This window comes from Akebia trifoliata, chromosome 4 (genome assembly GCF_017979445.1).
Source record: "Akebia trifoliata isolate Shusen 1 chromosome 4, ASM1797944v1, whole genome shotgun sequence".
NCBI lineage: Eukaryota > Viridiplantae > Streptophyta > Magnoliopsida > Ranunculales > Lardizabalaceae > Akebia > Akebia trifoliata.
In genome coordinates, this window is record NC_141378.1 from 13,002,203 (window position 1) to 13,024,574 (window position 22,372).

Sequence of the window (22,372 nt, forward strand, 5' to 3'; positions counted from 1 at the left end):
TGAGGATGATTTTCGCGTCAGAGAGATCATCTTCACAAAAAATCAGCCCATTATAAAACTTTTAACCCTAATTTATTATTTTAAGAATTGTGGACTATCAATTTTTACCATTAGTTTGTAACCACTTTTCATGAGGTTAGAAGTTTCAAAATAAATTGATTTTTTTTTTCTGAAGAAACTTGTTAAGACTGAGATGAGCCTGTCGTTGTTGTTGAATGAATTTTAAAATAATATTTTTATAAAATTTAAATAGATTAGTTATCATATAACTTATACCTAAAAATATATTCGTTGCAATGTACGATTCCATTCTTTCTCTATCCTATTCAAGCAAACTTGTTACTCTCCTACGGGCTTACTTCTACTATAGTTTCAATCTTTTTTGAGCTATAAAATCTTCAAATATCTTCAAAATAGCACTACAATTGTATAAATAACAACTTAAATGGTGATCACCTTTAGCATATGTCCACCCAATTTTCGTCTTCATTGAATATATTTCTATCCTTAAAATTGCCCAACGACGTGAAAGAGGTGGATATCCAAATATTAAGCTTTCTATAAATTATAAATTATGATAATTTAATAATTATTAAACATCTGAAAAATATATTTAAAAAAAAATGAAAAAAAATAAAATAAAAAAAACCCAAAATATAAGGGGGGGGGGGGGGGGGGAGAAGCTTAAACAAAAGTTAGAAAAAAAAAGTACAAAATAATGATGTCTTCCCTGTTTTTATAAAAGAGAGTACAGAATGAAAATAATAGAATGTCTGAAATATAAAATTTCATTATAGAGGTGTATTCCCATGTTTTTATAAAATAAAGTTATAGGTTATTTGCACCCATTGTTTTTACTCATTGCAACCACCTCAAAAATGTGTTTTAAGCTGGTGCAATGGGCACTAACGGTAGGTTCAAATAATCTGGACCTTTATTTGAAAAGAGAACTGCCATTGGCACACCAACTTTTACTAGTAACACCTCAAGTAAGGAAAAAAAAAAGAAAAAGGGTGAGGTGAGAATAAGAATTCTCCCCAAACATTTTATACTCTTAGATAGAGAGTTGAAGAATCCCACAAAGTCGAACATCTAAGAGCTCTCAAGGAGGGATGTCTCCTCCATTGCTTTTAGGTATGTAATCTTTCTTTCTTTCTCTCTCTCTCTCTCTCTCTTTTTGTTGTGGATATCATTAGAGATCTATGTATAGTGGTATTCGTATCCCAGATGAAAATTAACAAGTCAGTTATCTCACCCCTATCAGTCGAGCCTACAAGTTCGGAACCCACATCATAAAAAATACAAAATAAAAACCTTACTTATTTTTTAAAGAAGCATGGTGTGGTAATATTAAGTCTATTTCAATAAGTAGTCAGCACATTTCATCATGGGTAGTGTGGAGTAAATAATTTAATTAATTGGTGTGCTGCCAGTAAGAGTCGGTGCCCCAATAGCAGCTCTCTTCACAGAACACGGAAGAAGAAAAGTGGAAGAGAGAGAGAGAGAGGGGTGTTAGCCGACTGGTTGGTTAGTAGCCAGCTTGAAACTTGGTGAGCCAAACAAGCTTCTACGCCGGACCAAAGGATCCATTGACCCCAAACACAACAAAAGCTTTCTTAAATTTAATTTCAGTTTTTATTTTTTAATTTTTTTTGTAGGGGCAGACGCAGATCTAAAATCCGCAGAGTTATTATCAGAGGAAAATCATCATCAGTATAGCTACCATTACAAAGTTGGAATTACTACGATCACACACACGGATCTTCTAAAACGATTTCTGCTTCGAATTCACTGAGAAATTTATACAAAATTAGAAGAATTCAGTGATTCAAATCTATGAACGTGTTTGTATGTCAGAAGAATCAGTGATTCAAATCGATCTCAGCAAAATTCAAATGGCTGCTTCTTTATCAAACCAACTGGTAATCAATCTCTTTTAACTTATAATATGCTTTTGGATTTGAAGATCTTGCATTTGCAGCAACTGAACCCCACTCGTTAAATTATTGTTTCATCTGAATCGATCTCTCTCTATATATTTTACATCTAAAATCAAACAAACCTCACCAATAATTTTAAGCTCACTGTCACTGCAATCGAGTTATCCTAACACTAACTCCACATGTTCACTGCAATTGAACATAAAATCTACTGCTTTTGATTTCTAGTATTTTTAATGTTGCTTTGCAGGCCAACTCTTATGCTGGATTTGATTTAGGAGTGTTTGTTGGGGACTTGGCTTTTGAGGAGGATGCAAGCAGGTACAAATTCTTACTTACGTACATGTTAAGCGTCTATGTAAAAACATTAGGGTTCCCAATCCTTTGAGATAATCCTATAAAAGGATTGAATTTCCTTCTCTTTGATCACAATATCAATGGACCTTTGCCTCTTTGTACAACCAAATTGACCAATAAAAGTACCAGATACAACTACTTTGATGTGCGTGATGGCTTCACCAATCAAACATAGATATCAAAGCAACACTTGTGTCGGGTTTGGATTTCATGTATTTTGCTAGCACAAGATTGAAGAAGTTATTCAATCTATTACTAAAGAAAGATAATTTGTTGTTAAACGTGAAAAGTGGTTTAACAGCACTTGTCAATCTGTCTGAGAAGACACAAATGAGGATGATATGAATCAGGGATGCACTTCATGCATTTTGAGCGATTAATATTGATAATTCAAGATGCGAAGCATCATGCACAAGTTTGATTATTGAAATGCCACATTCGGCTGGACTGACTATCTTCTAAAGGCCCATATCTCACCAAATACAAATGGGGTTAAAGCCAAACTTGGTGGAGTTATTATTGACATATCAAAGAACTCCACAAAATTCGAGAGGTTTTGATAAAAAATGAAGAAGTTATGATGTTAGGATTGAAATTCACACTTGAAGCCATTTCTCATGAAATACAATTTAAAATTGCATTTACTTGGTGGAGAGATGCATAAGGGAGTTGTGAAAATGCCCACAAAATTTCAAGCCAATCAGAGTTCAAAAGAAGAAGTTATGGCCATTTTATTAAAATGTATCATAAGAAGAAATTGAATGCTTCCATTTGGTACGGATAACAAAACCAACACACCAAAAGCACTTAGGCGATATTGGTGCAGAAACTTTAAGACTTACCTCTTGGGGTGGCCTTCACTCTATACCATTCTTTTTTGCACCCCCTTGGTTGCTATTTTTGCCACCACATTCTTTTTCATTTTCATACTGAAAGGAAGACCCCAAATTTTTGGGATAAGGATTTGATGATGCATGTTACAAACAAGCCTATGACAATAATGAAAATTGGATTTGTTGTTATGATGTTTGATACATATCATGGTATTATACATAATATCTGCCCAGTTGGTATCTAGCAATTGTTTCTTCCATTTTCTTTACACATCTTGTTTCATGGAAAAAAATGTTTTATCATTGCCTTAGTTTTCAGTACTATAGCCTGAGAAGACCTTTGGATGTCCTAAAAGGAAGACCCCAAATTTTTGGGATAAGGATTTGATGATGCATGTTACAAACAAGCCTATGACAATAATGAAAATTGGATTTGTTGTTATGATGTTTGATACATATCATGGTATTATACATAATATCTGCCCAGTTGGTATCTAGCAATTGTTTCTTCCATTTTCTTTACACATCTTGTTTCATGGAAAAAAATGTTCTATCATTGCCTTAGTTTTCAGTACTATAGCCTGAGAAGACCTTTGGATGTTCTTCTTGTGTAGTGATGATGTATCATTGGAAGGACTACAAAAAGAACTTGAAGAATGTAAAAATGATGATGTAAGTAATTTTATTATCATTTCTATTTAAGTGCTTTGTTCCCTAATGGATTATATATATATTTTTCCTTTGTTATTGTTTATTCCATTATGATTTATGAATTAAAACTTTGATAAAAACATATGATCCAATGGCATTACGATGGATACCACAAAAGATCTCATAACCATCAGCAGGAGGCGAGATGAAACATTTTGTAGGTCAACCTCAATGACTACCATCACCTGGTCAAACCCCTACGTTTGGTTTTGTAAAGACCTCACCCAGTTCCTCCATCTCTGGTAACTTAATTGCATTTCTTACATGTCATGGAAGTGAACAGAGGATATGCTGAAATGTGTTGTATGAGTCAATAGCTCCATGAGGCTCAATGCTAGTTTCATTCTGTTTAGCTTTTTTGGACCTGCTCCCTGTGAAACCATTGCAATTCTGAACATTGATTTGTTATCTTAGTTCTTAATTATTTCATACAATAATGATAATTTTTTTGATGAAAGATTACAGTCTAATCTTATGCAACCTTTCATACTGGACTCTATTGTGGGTCACATTCCTGTATAAATTGTCTCTGATACTTATGTATTTAATGCTTCATAGGTAGTTGCAAATATATTGTCCAAAGGCACAAAATTGCGTGAATATACGAAGGGTGTTGAGAATGATGTACGACAAGTTGAATTGGATTCGATTCAGGTTTGTGGATTCCGTTGAATTCGTTGTTTCCGTTTTCTAACATTGTGGCATTTTATCTGTATTCATTTTGTTGTTCTCCTTTTCCAATCGTGCAGGATTATATAAAAGAGAGTGATAATTTAGTTTCTCTACACGACCAAATTCGTGATTGTGATACCATTTTATCACAGATGGAAACCCTTCTAAGTGGGTTTCAGGTATGTTATGTTTGCTAGACATCTTAATATTTCTTTTAATCCTTTTGGTCTGCACAGAGAATTTAAATTTTTATGTTTTGTTAATGATTGCCTGGCAATTGCCATGGTTGAGAGACAGGGTGACTGTATATGTTTATTTTGTTGGTGGCATATATGCTTGAAAAGGAGTAGAAACTGATCAATCTTAGTCTTTCAGCATAGAGGATGAAGGATTTATTTGCTATAGTTAGGACCAAATAATAACTATTTTACTGTACTACTCTTTTATGTCTGTAACATACCAGTCTCTCGAGATCCAAGTTTGGGCATTAGATACTGCACTAGTTCTAGGAAAAAACCTTGGTGTGTGGCACACATGCATTTTATCACAACTGTATTTACAAATCATGCTTACAAATGACATATTTGATGACAATAATTAGTTTTATTCATTATTGATTGACATAGGGAAAGGAACTAGCAAGGTATTTGCCTAACTTTATTAATGTATATATCAATTGAACTCTTATTCAACAGTAATTATGGCTAGAAGCACTATGTTATTTGCTTTTAATTTTAGGTACAAAAGTTTCCTGGCCTGTAAACCAACGTATAGTCTGGTGACTATTCTTGTTATCTTTGTTGACCAACCATCTGTCCCAAAAGTTCGACCTTGTTAGGAAGGGGGCAAATGATGAATATAAGAGGGTCATAGGCTAAATAGGGGTACGATATAATATGTAACACCCGGGAGAAGGCGAATTCCACACTTTACACTCCTCCCCTGAAGGGTAGAAAGAATCGAACCCGTGACCTTTATGGACCTCCCGCTCTGTTATTATGTTGACCAACCATCTATCGCAAAATGTTGACTTGTTAGGAAGAGGGCGAACAATGAATACAAGAGGGTCACGGGCTAAATAGGGTATGATAATATGTAGCACCCTGGGAGCAGGTGAATCCCGCACTCAACATATGGATGAATACATGTTCATGATATTATTGTACTTGGCATTTACTGACTCATTTTCTTTTATTAGTTTGATTTCATTCATTTAGAGTAAAAGGTGCTTGTTTTTAAGTTGTTGGTCCTATCTTTAAATTCATATATCTAATTAAACTTTAATATTTTGTTTCTATAACTAAAGTGCTTCTTTGTTGTAATTTGATTCTTATCTTTGAAATCATTAATTTTGACATAATCCATGGGCTAGGCCGAGATTGGTTCCATAAGTTCAGAAATCAAAAGCCTTCAGGAGAAGTCTACAGATATGGGCTTGAAGCTGAAGAATCGCAAGGTATGAACTGTATAAGAAAATTTACTTTATAGTTCGAAAAATGCAATGTGCATGGAATTAGTGTGTGGATGTTCAATTCAAAACTCAACTTGAGCTAAGTTATTTCTTCACTTGGCATTGTCATGTTGTCTAAGTGATATTTACTCAAGAAGGCACAATTTATTCGCATTATACACATATATAACCATACCTTGGATATGTTTAGCATAGTTCAAGAATTTGGTAGAAAATTCATTGATTATTTGATTGTTGTCTAGAGTATTTGATCATGACATTTTTTGTAGCTTGGGTCTATGCGATATGCTATGTTAAACATTTTAGTTGTTGCATAGGGTAACAATAATTTGGAGGTTTTAGCTCTTTATATACACACACTATATATCTATTATATATATTTGGAGGAGGGTTTTATGTCGTATGAAGTACCACCTTGGTTGTGGTGGTCAAGTCTTTGAGGGGTAAAACCACAGATCTGGGGTCTGAAGCCTCCTTCACCAGCTTATCTGTGAAAACAAAAAAAGATTTTATCTGAGGCTTTAACCATTGCATTACAAAGATACCTACCTACAAGAGTAACTTAGGCAATGTGGGATTAAACCTACATACCAAAACTACCTTACAAACTAATGACTAAACTTGATTCTAACATTATCTTCAACACTCCCCCTCAAGTTGGAATAGAAATGACAATGATGTTCCAACTTGTCGGTAGCTACATGTAACCACGTTTCGTCCAATAGTTTTGTGGTATTGTATGCTTCAGTATTTGTATACTATAGGGGATACATCCCATATTGTGATATCTCAGTGTCAATTAATTACTCTTGCTCTGAATAAGGTTTCTTGACAGGAAGCATGAAACTCTCTTATGAAGTTTATGGTCTCCTTTTGATTGCTGCAAGTTCAATTTATTGGGTGTTTTTTTTTCCTTTTTTGTTCCACTCTCTAGTAATTTGTTTATGCTCTATAGGTGACAGAGTTGAAATTGGCAAGATTTGTTGAAGATATTATCGTCCCCCCGAGGATGGTTGACATAATTATTGATGGAGAGGTAGTTTTTATTTAGCTACTAGCCTAGTGAATCTCAAACTGATTGTGCTTCACTTAGTATTTTCACTGTGAAACTTGACAACAATTGGCTTCTTATGCAGGTCAATGATGAATATATGAGAACTCTTGAGATACTAAGTAAGAAGCTGAAGTTTGTTGAAGTGGACCCCATGGTCAAATCTTCAAAAGCACTAAAAGATGTTCAGCCTGAGTTGGAAAGACTTCGGCAAAAAGCAGTCTCAAAGGTAATCAAGTAGATTGAGCAGATGCATGTGGGACTTCTATTTCCTTAATTACTTGCATAACCATTGCATATTCTGTCTACATTACATTTAGGATGTATAATATTAGTCTATTACTGGTGCTGTCAGCTAGAGTGTGGATGCTTGAAGTCATATTATTTGCTTTTATTTTAAGTTATTTCAAATCATGGTTGGTGCAAAGATCAAAGAGTTGGCATTATACCCACCAAACGCTTCATTTTCTTGATTTAATGCTTTTGTCATTTATTAAGAAGCCTGAGTCTCTGTTTTTATGATTTCCTCTATCCTTATCAAATGGTTATTTAAGTCTGTCCAGGGAACACAGGCTCAAGATTTGAAGCTTGAAAGTTGCTACTTGCTTTTAAAAATAACGATAAGTTCAATGTTTAAATAGGCAAGATAAGAAACTAATGATTTATTTGCAGAAATCTGTTCCAATGAGTTGATAACTGGATCCATATTAGTTGGGGTTATTCTGTGTCCCAGTTACTCGTAAAAATAGAAGCATCGAGGGAGAAGATTTGATGGGATCAGAATTTATTCTTGTATTGCTGAATATCTATAACTGTCTTCCCAAGTTTTTGTCTTAGTTCGGTAACTCAATTCCATTAACTAATTATCTTCGTGCCACAGTTAGTGAGGACCAGTGATCTTATTGAAAAATGGTATAAAACATAACACACGAATCCCAACATTTCTTAAAACAGAGTGACATACATGAAAGGGTAAAGTTGCCTAATCTCCTATCACTGCTCTGCAAGTTGTGAATGAAGCTCTATGAACGCTGATCTTGCACTTTAATCATTGGGGCAACCTTAGAATGAGCTTTGTTTACATGTCCTTCAGACTTCAGTTGGTCTTTGGATTAGACATGTACATTGTGAGGATCTCTCGAGTCTTGAAGGACCAATAAATTTGATAATTAATTTTGATATGTTATACAAAAGCACGAGTCATAGGATTAGGTGCTTGAAAATTAAAGGAATAGCTTTGCTCAATTTACAAAATTGGCATCTAGTAATTGAAAGATAATATGTTCAAGACCTATATTGTAGGATAGTAGATGTTCTCTACTGGCTGAGATCTAGCTAAGTTGCATATTTGATGTTGAGAATTTTTTGAATGTTTTAACTCATGGAACTCCATATCTGTTGCATATGCTGTTATTACTGAAGAGCACTCTTGAATTTTTCCTGTAGGTTTTCGAATTCATTGTTCAGAAGCTTTATGCCTTGAGAAAGCCCAAAACAAATATTCAGATCCTGCAACAAAGTGTTCTTCTAAAATATAAGTGAGTTGTCTATGGGAGTATTATTGAATTCTTTAGAGGAATCTGCTTGGTTACTATGTTCTCTAAATTCCATGTGATTCCGATACATGGTTTTTAAACTCGTCCGAGACCGAGACGTATCACCCGAGTTAACTCAGTATCAGAGCTGAACGAGACCAACTCACAAAGTCATATTTTGACCGAGATTTACGAGTCACAGTTCAATTTATTGATTTGTCTCACGAGACATCTCAAATCTATCGGAAAACTCGTCCAAAACAACTCAGTATCGGAGCTGAATGAGATGAGACAAAAAACCGAGTTTAAAAACCATGTTCCGATAGGGAAAAAAACTATGAACAGGTCTGCATCAATTTCTGGCAGCTTCTTCTGTGATTATCATATTTCATCATGTTTGGATATATGTTGTTTTCATTTTGGCTTATTATATCGCTTTCTGTTTAATTGACTTTTGTTCAGCTGATCCCAATATTTGGGAAAAGTCTATGATGAATTACCATTTAGTTTTTCAGTAATAGGCTTCTCTTTGTTCTTGTTGTCCTTAAGATTGTTTACAAGGAAGGGGGGTCTTTCTTTTGTTGCCTGGGATCTGTAGATGTGCACCATATTTGTTCTCAATATGCATGAGACCATAAAGATCTCTTGAATTTGAAAGATTCTTCTGCCTGATCTGCATTCAAGCTTTCCAAAATTTTCAATTATATTGCCACCTTAGTTCAAAATAGGTAAATGTTTTCAAGTTATTTTATGAGGTTGCCAACAAGGAATTGTCTGACTGGAGATGACATCATCCAAAACATCAGATAAACCATCTCTATCCGAAGAGCAATTCCTGCGAGTTGGACAGTGACAATGATGCCATGCCAACCAAGCTTTAGTGTCATGATGATGATGATGTTTTCCACGTATGTAGTATTTTGCATATCTATGCTTGCTCTAGCAAATTGTAGTAGATGGTATAGTTTTGTGGATCACTTTTAAGTTTCTAGCATATTCTAATAGTGATTCGTTGTTGTTAACATGAAAAACTAGGTATGTGATTCTCTTTCTCAAGGAACATGGTAAGGGAGTATATATTGAGGTCCGTGGAGCATACATTGACACAATGAACAAGGTGAGTTCTGTTAATCATTCCTATAATACTGCATTTAACTTTACACAAACCTGATTTTCAGCTACATTGATGCGATGTTCTCCCTTGACATAGTGTGGTCTATAAGCTCTTGGTTGACTAGAATAAAAATAAGCGTATGTATCTTGTTTAGTTGCTTAACTGCATTCCTCCATTGGGTTAAGGTGCATGATGCATTCTTGATAAGTCATAGCATTGTGACCATGATTCTTGCTTATAGAACATGTTAGGTTCCTTATCAGCAGTTTTGTATTTTGAAAGGAAATGGGCATTATGGACACATAACACACTTTCTTTCCAAGGCAGTGCAAGACCTGTGTAACCCCATATCGATATCTCAGATGTGTGGACGATCTTTGCTGTTGATTCAGGCTCTTCATATGGAGTTGAGATGCAGAATTGGTTGCTCTGGGGATTGTGCCTACCTCTTAATGCCAAAAGGATTGACCAAGAAGAGAAAACATCCCCAATATCTCATGAGATTCCTGATTAATGTTGAACAACAATAAGGAAAAATTTCCCGCCTCCCTAACCCTGAGCTCTTGTACAAACACCCCTGGTAGAGTGGAAAATTTTAGGTATCTCTATGAAAATTGTTCACACGCAAGTAAGAAGTGCCACTTAGTTAATTGGTAAGACGTGTGGAGAGTTGTTCCCACGTCCTAGGTTCAAACCCCCTTGAACCCGTACTTATGCTAACCACTGACCTTATTACCCGTCACTAACCAAGCATTTACCATTAAAAAAATAAATAAAAAAAATAAGAAAATTGTTCACACGCAAGTGTGATTTTACCACTTTATTTCTTTCAATGGGGCACATGATGTTAAATTACTTCCTTATTCAATGGGTATTTGGAGGTTCAAAGTGGAGTTATGTAAAACAATGGCATATTAAACATGAAACATATTACTGCCTAACTTCTTTTGCTGGCATATGCACCTGTTCACTTTCCAAGACACTTCTCGGATGTTCCGATAAATTTGATCTTACATGCTTGAGAAACTTGATCTTTCATCATCATCAAAGCCTATTTCCGTTTGGCTAAACAAATCTTGTTCCTCCATTTCGCTTAGTTCAGAGCTTATTCAAAACTTGATCTTTCATCATTAAATAAATAAATCATTATATTTTGCAGGTCCTAAGCGCACATTTCCGTGCTTACATACAAGCATTGGAGAAACTACAACTTGATATAGCAACATCGAGTGACCTGATTGGAGTCGAGGCCAGAAGTACCAGCCTTTTCTCAAGAGGAAGAGAACCTCTGAAGAATCGATCTGCTGTTTTTGCTCTGGGGGAGAGAATAAACATTTTAAAGGTCTTGTGCTCCTAGTCTCCTAGTAGTGAAATGTTGTTGGCTACCGTAACACATTCAGAATTCTCCATTAAGTTTGTCAATGGAAAGAAGTTCCTGCTTTGTTGCATGGATGTTGTCCTATTTTCAATTATAAACGGATTTTGCATCACAACCGCTTCAACTGCACCTACTCAAGATATGTAAAATATCAATCATTATATTTTCAATGCTAAACACATGCATGCATGCATGTTACCTCTATGTGGCCCGTTGCATGTGTCTTTAACCATTTTCTGTTTTGTATTGAAAAATATTTTAAATTAGCATACAAAGCATGTCTCCTCAAAGGGAACTTTACTCTTGCTATAGTTGTGCTTTTCCATGTATTTTGAAAGCTACTCTTAAGAAACATTAGTACATGTTTGTATAAAAGGAGAAGTCTTTCCATTGAAGAAGGAAATATATTTTTCATTTCCTGCAACCTGTTTCCTGTTCTAGAGGGACATATCCCTTTTGGGTTTATTCTGAAAGGGACAGCTCAGTGTTTAAAAACTAGTTGTCTGTCAAACATGCTTAAAACAATATGAGTAGAAATTTTTGTTCTGCACTGTTCTTTTCTTTACTGTTTATGATGAGGTAAAACTTAAAAAACAACATTTTCTTGTATCATTTCTTGGGAAGAATCAATTTTGATTTTTATTTTTACCATCTCTGTTCCAGGAAATAGATCAACCTGCATTGATTCCACATATAGCTGAAGCTAGCTCTCTCAAGTATCCTTATGAAGTTCTCTTTAGGAGCTTGCACAAGCTTCTGATGGATACTGCTACTTCAGAGTACTCAGAAGTTTGCTGTATTCCTTAATGTTATCTATGCAAATGCAGTTGTTTCTGAAAGATAAAAGTTGAGTTTCTGATCTCTCTCTCTCTCTCATCTTACAGGTATCTTTTCTGTGATGATTTCTTTGGGGAAGAATCAATATTTTATGAAATATTTGCAGGTAATCATGATATATGTGAATGCCTTATTTTGCAGAAATGTTTCCTTCTTTACCTAGGTTATGACTGGTTGCTTTAGAATATTTTTTTTTTGATCTATAAAGATAATTTTATTAAGAAGAAGAAACACAAGGGGGGTAGAGAAGACCAACCCCAAACAAAGGAAAAAATAAAGCAAAAAAGTAAAACAACAAAGGAAAAGGAACACAATTATCACGACAACGAACAAACCCTATCCCATCTCACAACAAAATCTTCAAAGAAAACCCCTTGAACTCCTTATAAAGTTTACTCCAACAAAACATGATCTCCAAAATAAAAAGAACAAAACCCTCCATCGTTAACTCTTTTCTTTCAAAGATGCAGCGGTTGCGATGGATCCAAATACCCCAACAAATCGCGAAGGGAACTAAGAACCAAATAATCCGCTTAGAAGCCAAGAAAGTACCTCCCCATGACAACCAAGACTCTAGAGCCGACTTAACAGACCTTGGGAAGCAGCCCACGATACCAAACAACGATAAAAAATGCATCCAAATGTGATTAGCCACCCGACAATGAATAAGTAAGTGATCCACCGTTTCCGCCTGCGATTTACACATACAACACTAGTTCGGCGAAATGAAGCTCCTCTTAATTAATTGATCCTTTGTTGCAATTCTCCCTAAAGCCGCTATCCAAAGAAAAGTCGATATCTTTGGAGGAATCTTACCACCCTAGACAAAAAAATGAGGAAAGGACGAAGGAATATTAGCAGCCATACCATCATACAAAGACTTGACTGTAAACTTCCCATCCCTTATACCTCCCCAAACTCTCTGGTCTTCTGAAGAGCTCTCCGTGCAACTATTCTCCACCACAAAAAGTAATCTCCCAAGATTATCCACTTCCCAATCATTAAAAGATCTTCTAAACCCAAAATCCCAATTGATCACTCCATTCTCAACACGTCTGAAGCACGAGATAACTTGATTCTTCTTCATCGATAAGGCGAAGAGATTCGGGAAAAATCCTTAAGAAGACCATTCCCACACCACCAATTCTCCCAGAATCTCACCTTTAGAAAATTTAAATGCTTCCATTAAGAGATTCACTGTATACTACTGTCATATCTTGTTTGAACAACACTCTTGATCATCCATATTGATATTAATGTTTCAATTTACCATAGGCTTTATTTAATTCTTCATTATCTTCCAAAACACTCTGAAAGGTGTTCTAAAAACAAGTCACTACTAATTTTGCTAATGAAATTTTTGGTGCTGTGAAAGCATTTGAAAATCGTGAACTAATTATTGCACTGATGCTTTACCTTGATATGATTATGTTCAGGTCCATTTGCAGTTATCGATGAACATTTCAATTCAATCCTTCCAAATTCTTTTGATGCTATTGGCCTAATGCTTATGATCCGCATAGTACACCAACACCAGGTAAGATCGATGCTTCTGTTATTGCGAGTGATACTTTATTTGGAGTTCTCTCATATAATGTAGGAAAGTTTTGCTGAATACATTAATGCAGCATATTTTCCCACGTGTTTTTTCTTTCCTCCTTATGCTTTTGGTCCTTTTCTCATTATGTCTGAATATTTCATTTCTGCTTATAAAAAATATATATTTTATCTCCATTTAAGTATTTCAGTTACTTTTATGATTTTATCATCTACCCAAGTCCAACTAATGGTCTTGCATCTAATTGAAATGAAAAACTGTTTATTTACCCATCTTGCTAGCTTTTTGTTGGGCAGTCAATCTGCTATTTGTTGCAGATCTATTGGAATAGATCATACAAACATGCTAACAAGGCTGTCTTAGGTGGTAAAGTCTTTGGTGATGATACCATTGACATGTGTTCAATTCCCTCCAGACCAAGTTACTGATCTCACTAAAAACAGGCGTACCCAGTGGCATGCAAAAAATTCAGCAGGTGCCAGGTCGCTTAGCTGGTAAAGCCTAAGTTTATTTGAGGACAATGTGGGTAGAACATTTCCTTCAAGTGGTTTGGCAGGGAAACTAGAAAGTTTATACAGAACTAATTCTTTAAGTTTCATTTGTAAACCAGAATTTTCCTTACAATTTTTTCATAACAACTAAATATAAGGAAAAAAAAACCTAAACCATAACTTAGGGGCCAAGTAGCAAATTTTATATTTCCATCTATAACCTAAACTGCATTTTCATATAGCCATTAGATAACCATTCTCTTGCATCTGTAACCTTGCAAAACTTCAAAACTGGTTTGAGGCTCCAAACATTAAAATTTTGAAAATTCATGGAATAGATATCATAGATCTCAGGAAAAAAAAAAGAAAAAAAAAAAAGGCTTTTCAATACCTCTGATGATTGCCCAATAAATTGCTCTCTAGATTGGCCATAGGGATACTTCTATCTTCCATGTTGTGCCAATACTATCATATATTGTGCTTTCCTCCTTCAATTATGACCAATGAATTTAAGAAAGTTAAATAGAAATGTAAGAAAGATAACTATTCTCTTTTTTCCAAGTCACAAAGCATTGTGGAGATGAAACTTGATATGTGGTGACTAGGGAATTCTGAGGTGGTGAAATGCATGTGCCCCTAGGGGCTTGTCACCTTAGCTGCTGCATTCAAAGAAAACCCTCCAATGACGAGATTTGGAGCCTGATGATAGTTTTGCATGTCATTCACGTTTTATACACAATGTTTTTTAGAAAAACATAATATGAGTGGCCAATTCGAAAGTCCTGAACCTTCATCTCCTTTTTGGACTAAGATGAATTACCATCATGAAGGCCTTATTATAAAATTTGAGGTTGGCTTGACAAAAATCTTATTTCTCCTTTCTATTCTAAGTCATATCTTCTGTTAATCTATTCATCAAAAAAAAAAAAAAAACTTCTGTTAATTCAGAGGATGTTTTATCTGACCTCACTTATTCAATCACATCCTTACTATATTTTTCAATATAAAAAGGTTCATTTATCTTCTAAAGTTGCTTTGTTTTTTTCCATGTTGCAAATTTTGAATGGCAAACCCAAAATATACTCCCTACTTTTCTGATCCCTAAGTTTTTCCGTATCTGAAGTTATCAACTGGGTATGGATTCTGCTCTGGAAAACCTTTCTCTGTGTTGTTAATTCAATAGTGCAATCCTTTCACTGTTGTTAGGCACAGAGGTTTCATTAGGGTAGTACTCTAATATATAAGCCGGATGATTTTCTTTTTCAGCTCATTATGTCTCGACGGAGGATTCCATGCTTGGATTCATATCTAGATAAGGTATGTATTTGTGATTAGATACCTATTAAAAAAATGTATTTTCTGATTAGATAATTAGATTTTTATAAGAGCTGAATGCTATTTATTTCTATGATGTTCACAATTTGTTTTACTCTTTACTAAATCTATCTATATTCACCTTCTACTTGTCAACTTTTTATTTTTGATAGATACTTGTCAACATATAGGGAGGCATCAATATCCATTTTAGACTATAGGTCAAGCAGCATGTGACCATTACCCTGTAGGAACCTGGTCACAAATTGCACCTAACACCAAGTGAAAAAGCAATGGAATTATTCTCTATTAAAGTAGAAACTGTATATCTTAGCTACCTTTAGTGGGGAGGAGGGGCATGGGCAGCAAAAGGGTCCAAGGAGTTTTGGATATACAGGGTGTGTTTTAGCTTTATAAAAAACAGATGTAATGTAAACTATGGGGAATAGTATTACTGATTTTTGTCCCAAAGTTTGTAATGCTGGCAAGTTAGTGAATTGTCTGCACATGGAAAGTTGCATTTTCAAAGCCCAAACCAACTTGGAAAGTTATGTAACATTGGGACTGGATGAATAAGAAGTGATACATAATATTGAAGATAATAGCACCCCACTGTCCATGTCAAAAATGGGCCTGAGCATCCAATAATACCCAGATACCTTTAGATGACCATTGTACCAGTATCAGTAGGATATGATATGGATGTGGGTTTGGATGCAGTTGAAATACAGATAGGACACTTCAGGTATTTAAGAAAAAAGATAATTAGCTTGTCTCAGTATTCTATAGCATGATTAGTTTTGGAAGTAATGGAACATAAAATATTTATAACACATTGGACTGTCTTACAATTTGTATAATGTTTTACACTCACTTTTGAATATGTATGTATATCAGTGTACCCTTTCTAACCATTCATGTGAGATCATCAATATCATTGATCTTAGGGCATGGGCAGTAGGATACCTGTGTTTGCATCTGCGTCCCAGATTTCGGAAATTTCAAATCAAAACCTTGATTCCGGTGTCCATATTTATTCAGCCATCATATTGATCATTGAGCTTATGTAATTATGATGGTATTTCCAATCTAAACTAGTAACTTCAAGGTGTGCAATAAAATTTTAGAAATAAGAAATGTAAAGAGGAACATTAGGGGAATGTAAAGAGGAGCATTAGGGGAAGTCGCTCAATTTTAAGAACAAGAGACAGTTAGCTTCCTTGCTTGATGCCCCCCACCTTCTCCAAGTTAAATTACTGAAACACTCTTACATGTGTTGATGTCAAACAATAAGGATGAGTTTTAATCTTCTGCTAATTGCAAGATTGTTGATAGTGTTGTTAGTGTTTAAAATATTTTTGTAATTATAAAAATTTGTCATCAGAATTGAATGGAGGAAAATGATTCTTTTTCCATCCAACTCTAAACTTATGGGATAAAGATTTTATGATGAAAAATTACATCTTGTCGACCGTAATAATTGGGATATGGTGCAGTCAATGATGACAATCATTATCTTCACCTTATCGCAAATATAGGGGCTGGCAACATGAATCCTATTGCAACATCAAATTGTCTATATCTATATCTTCTGTCAACTATCTTCTTTTCGTACTACCTTAATTCACAATATCTTTAGCTTTCACCTTGCCCTTTTATGGCCTTTACTAACCATCTCAATAAAATTCCATTTATCTCATGCTGGAGTCTGTTTGAGATTCCTATGGTGTACTCATTTCTAAATTTTTTTCCTAGTCTTACCACTCATTTACTCTATTCTCTATTGCCCTTATTCTATGAACATAGTGTTTCATGATTGCAGATTACCCAAAATTCAACTCCACAAAGAATTCTTGTTCGTGGTGTTGTTTTATATAATTTCCCCTTTAGTTTGATTGATACATTTCAATTGCATAGTTCCCTGTCCCCACATATTGCTACAAATCTTATCCTCATTGACCTTTCCTTTTTTTTTGTGTGAGTCAACCTAAATTACTAAGTAGTTGCTTTGGGGTATTTTTTTGCCCATCAATATCATCCTTGTGAGTGTCCTTACTAGAGTTGGAATACATTTATTCTATAGGTCCCACTTATCTTGATGTTATTCATGAAAATATAGCAAATGTTTGATGATACAACATATAAATGGAACAAGTTTTTTTGAGATGAGAATGTTAAGATTAACAGGGGGCAAAACTAATAGATAAGTTTGAAAAAAGTACATCTGAGGGAATCTAGGAGTAGGCCCATTGGATGATTAAATCAAAGGAACGAGATGGTTTTGGCTATGTGCAATGAAGATATTGTGAGAAGTGGTGGGAATGAGCATTTTGTTACTGGTTTAGAGGCTCTCAACCCCAAATGCCAGAAAGGACGTGGTTTTGACATGATGAGAAAAGATTTAAAGAAGCATACTTTGACTTAAGATATGGTCCTAGATAGGTGGAATGGTTGATCAAGTTCAGTGTAGTTGACCTCAAATAGTTGGGATGAAGCTGTATTTGTGATGATGACCATACTGCAAATCATATTAAACATTTGTACATGCACAGGGCAACGTAGGCATCCTCTTATAACTTAGTTTCTCATAATTGAATTAAACTAATTCTTGAATGAATTTGAGCAGATCAATATTTCTCTATGGCCTCGTTTCAAGATGGTATTCGATATGCATCTTACTAGCTTGCGTACTGCCAATGTGAAGACATTATGGGAAGATGATGTTCATCCTCACTATGTTATGAGGCGTTATGCCGAATTTACAGCCTCACTTGTTCACCTCAATGTGGAATATGGAGACGGTCAGGTTAGCTAGATACAGTTATTCAGATTTCTATGCATTAATTTGTATGATTACTTACCACTTTGAGTATTGGTTGAATCTGTCTTTGCAGCTCGAATTAAACTTAGAACGGTTGCGGATGGCTGTTGACGACTTGCTTAATAAGCTCGCCAAAACATTTCCAAAGCCAAAACTACAGACTGTGTTTCTTATTAACAATTATGATATGACTATTGCTGTTTTGAAGGTAAGGATCGAAATTGCGATCCATCCAACTTTTTTTTGTGTGTGTGTGTGTGTGTGTGAGCGCACGCGTGCGTGTGAACAAATTAGAAGATTCATTCAAGAAAGTCAGGGACCATCCATCAGAAGATAGATCTGTCCTTCACCTCAGTGGAGCTCAAGATTAGGTGTCATTGGGAGTTGTTTTTACTGGTGCAGTCAAGGGACTGAATTTGAGAATTAGATGAACGGAGTATCCCCTTCGAACGCTTGTTGTTCAAACCACCTCTTTTGAATTTTATATAATCAATTTTTGTCTTTCCCCACTGATGTCATTTAGATTTTGATTGTGTGCTACTGTGCTTTTTGGATGTCCTCTTTAAACTTTTTGGGGAAATTTGCTTTTAGGAAGCCGGTTCAGATGGTGGCAAGACACAGATGCATTTTGAAGAGCTGCTAAAGAGCAATACAGCTATTTTTGTGGTAAGCAGTAAAATGATTATTTATTTCAGTTGACTGTATTACCTGAAATACCGCTATAGAACAATGCCTAACAAATCAAAGCAGATGCTGTTTGGTAGCAATTTGGCTAATAATTTGGTTGGTTTGTGTGTTGTTTGGTTGTATGTTACTAGATTCATTCCCAGCAAGATATAATCTATCTTGCATAAAAAAAACATTGTAATATAATATAATGTTATATTATAATAATATTACACACAAACACACACACACACCACACACACACACATACATCTATGCCTACTCCTACAAATTGGGATGGTTCTAGAGTGGTGAACCATGGACATGAATTTGAACGGATTGCAACATAGGTTCAGTCAACCGGTCTGAATAATACTGGCAAACCCAAACTCTCATAACATGAAAAATTATGTAAAACAAAACTACAAATTACATAATTAATGTGATACGATTAAATGATTATCTTAAAAAGACAAAAGTAACAACAAAGATGCATTAGTACTGAGTTGGCACGTTTTTCTTCTTTTATCTTGCTATTTTTTTTTTCTTGTTTCTTTCTTCCTTGTTTTTTTTTTTTCTTTGTTTGAGTTGGCACATTTTTCATTTTTCCTTTCTTTCAAATGTTATTTATTTCTCTGTTTATGATTTTAAATTTAAATATTTATAAACTATTCTGGACATCTCTTATCTTTTGCCTTACACCTGTTAGACAGAGGTACACGTGTCATCACACGTACTCCCTAAAGCAAGTTATATTGACTTTTAGCTGAAAATTTATGGAACAATGCAATTGACTGGGAGTGGTCCTTCGGGAATGAGAAGAATTTGTATTTGGTTTCCAAATGGCCACCAGTACTCTCTCCGCTTATCTCTAATGTGGGAACTGTGATTCTTTTCTGGGAATTTAGATATTTGTTCATTGAATTTGACCTATTTCCCGTGCAGGAAGAACTACTACTAGAGCATTTCAGTGATCTAATCAAGTTTGTAAAGACTCGAGCCTGTAAGTATTGAAAATAATTTTTTCATGGTGGCATCTCTATGTTAGATATGGATTTTTAGAGATAGCTTATTTGTGATGCTATATGTTTGCATCAGCGGAGGATCCTAGTTCTAGCTCAGAAAGGGCCATAAGTGTTGCCGACGTGGAGCCACTAGTGAAGGACTTTGGTAGCCGATGGAAAGCTGCCATAGAGCTGATGCACAAAGATGTCATCACATCTTTCAGTAACTTCTTGTGTGGTATGGAGATCTTGAGAGCTGCATTAACTCAATTGCTGCTTTATTACACCAGGCTTTCGGATTGCATCAAGCGGATTGTTGGTGGTTCGGTGTTGAACAAGGATCTGATTTCAATATCTTCCATCATGTATGAAATCAGGAAGTATTCAAGGACATTCTAGGTTGTTTTTTTGCTGATCTTGTAGGATCCTTGGACAACTGCTTGGAACACTGGAAAAATGTTGGACAAAGTTACCTGTCTGTGTTAATTCTTCATGTGCCACAATGGCCTGTCATGTGGTTCTCTGGTAGCAGATTATAGAGAGGAGTGAGTCGTAATGTCGTGTATTGTGTTTCTGAAATGTTCAAGTGCGTCTTGGATTGGACCACAAAATCAATGGCCCAAAGTTGCTTATTTTGTACTGAAAGCAGTTTCGTCACCTGTGTGCAACATACTGTTCTTAGATCCAAGCATTAATGGCCCATAACGCAAATATGAATGAAGTTAGCAGCCTTTTGTCACATCTTGAATCAGACTACACAAGCAAGTACTCGGTAAAATAAGGTAATTAATGAATCCTTTTTCACTCTCCCTCTCTTATATTGGAAAGGCTAATGATTTTCAGACTCGGTTTTTTTCACTCCATCTGACGTAGCAAGGGCACAGAACCATAGATCTTTTTCTTGTGTATCCCGAAGAAAACGATCTATGGTTCTGTGCCCTTGCCACATCAGCCGGGTACAGACCAAGTGAAAAAAACCGAGTCCAAAAATCACTACTCTATTGGAAATGGATCCTTAAGTAACTCTTATAGATTTTTCAGAAAGTTGTGTTCTCTCTCTCGTCTCAACTATATGCAGGATGTTGCGTGTCAAACGTTGGCGATTATAAACCAAATGTTGTTGATGGCCTCATATATGTTAACGTTTTTATTTTGATGGATATTTGAGATACCCATGTTTTAAAACTGATGACACGATCACCTCTTGACCTCAGTTTTCTCTTATGGACTTGTTTGTTTTCAACTTTACCTTAATACACTGTAAGATTTTTATCCAAAATTCCATCTTTCAGTGTTCAAAAGTCTTATCGCGCTAGTGAGTGTTATTATGATCCTCCACATGGTTCAAAATCTCAGTTTGTTTTGTACGAAACAGTTCAACTTTTCAAGATCTTGAGACGAAACGTGATTAAAATTGAAAATATTCCTAGTTTGGATGTTTTTTTCTGAAAAATCAGCCTGGTTAGGCACGTTCTCCTCCCCTTCTCGGTGTTTCTCTCTCTTTTGTTAAAAAAATGGGGCAGTTGCTTTACACCTAATAAATAGAGAAAATTACTTAGAAGACTCCGACTTCACAACTTTTTATTATCTAGTTCAATTATTTTATCGACAGACTTACCACTCAATGTCGAGTTCACCACGTTTTACTGTCCAGCTCAACATTTTTATTATCGAGTTCGACGATTGTTTTATGAAAATATTGTCGAACTCGATAGTAATTAAACATAATATAAAAGCGTATAATTCATTAATAATTATAGTTGAACTCAAAATATTTATATTATCAAACTTGATGATATTTGTTATATTATTGACAAACTTGACGCTTATAAGCCACGTTTGATTACTATCAAGTCCAACAATATTTTCATATAAAAAAAATGCTGAATTTGACAATAAAAATGTTGAACTAGACTATAAAAAATGGTGAATTCAACACTAAGTAGTGAGTTTAACAATAAAAATGTTGAACCAAATAATAAAATTTAAAAATTGGCGAACTTGACAATATAGATGTGATCTAGATTTTTTAGTGTTTTTTTTTTCCCTAACTTTGATACTAGGTAAATATCCTTGAAATATATACTTGAATCAAAAGTAATGCCATAATCATTTAAAATTTTTAGAATCTCAATTTTGTTCTTTAATTTTTTTAATAAATCGTTAAAATATATCTACATATTCAAAATTCATTTGTCACTTATTATTAAAAAAAAAAATCATTAAAAATGATCGTAATCACCATAGAAAAATTTAATTATGTGAAGAAGATGAGAAAAATGATAATTTGGATATTTCAAAATCATTAAGAGGAGGGATAAGATTCATGGACCATTAAGAAAGATATTTTTTTATTAAATATATTATTATGATACCACCCAATGTTTAAAGACTATTTAGAAAGAACGCCCTCCATCAGGGTCCTTTAAGTAAATTTGCCCACTAATATTAATAACGCTGAATTTTTTTCTATGGGATTGAGCATACTGTTGCCCTAATCTTAATTTTTAACTACTTAGTGGGGGGGTTAAGCGCAAAATAAAGTCCTTATGGGGGGGACTTGGATGCAATAATTAGAAAAATATAATGCTGTAAGCGCAATTTATGAGAAGTGCGTGA

General features: G+C 34.8%; 1 protein-coding gene across 2 annotated transcripts; it reads left to right on the forward strand.

The window, feature by feature from the left end:
* The first annotated feature begins 1,420 nt into the window (after window positions 1-1,420).
* LOC147403889 (vacuolar protein sorting-associated protein 52 A-like) lies at window positions 1,421-20,492 on the forward strand. Of its 2 annotated transcripts, XM_086439662.1 has the most exons (21): window positions 1,421-1,550; window positions 1,659-1,922; window positions 2,191-2,261; window positions 3,745-3,802; window positions 4,400-4,495; window positions 4,591-4,692; window positions 5,886-5,969; window positions 6,940-7,020; window positions 7,121-7,264; window positions 8,482-8,573; window positions 9,606-9,687; window positions 10,844-11,026; window positions 11,726-11,841; window positions 11,947-12,005; window positions 13,336-13,436; window positions 15,215-15,265; window positions 17,889-18,068; window positions 18,157-18,291; window positions 18,675-18,749; window positions 19,695-19,752; window positions 19,848-20,492. In XM_086439662.1, the coding sequence occupies exons 2-21, from the start codon at window positions 1,851-1,853 to the stop codon at window positions 20,150-20,152; spliced, it is 2,145 nt and encodes a 714-aa protein (XP_086295788.1). In that variant the 5' UTR covers window positions 1,421-1,550; window positions 1,659-1,850; the 3' UTR covers window positions 20,153-20,492. The 2 variants fall into 2 exon arrangements, with proteins under 2 accessions (XP_086295788.1, XP_086295787.1); XM_086439661.1 differs by having other exon boundaries at window positions 1,509-1,922.
* Window positions 20,493-22,372: the final 1,880 nt, after the last annotated feature.

Bases quoted from the DNA above. Each gene is read 5' to 3' on its own strand.
- LOC147403889 (XM_086439662.1), top strand. From the start codon at position 1,851: ATGTCAGAAGAATCAGTGATTCAAATCGATCTCAGCAAAATTCAAATG. The intron at 18,069-18,156 runs GTTAGCTAGATA...CTGTCTTTGCAG, and splicing joins TGGAATATGGAGACGGTCAG to CTCGAATTAAACTTAGAACG. The intron at 18,750-19,694 runs GTAAGCAGTAAA...TTTCCCGTGCAG, and splicing joins GCAATACAGCTATTTTTGTG to GAAGAACTACTACTAGAGCA.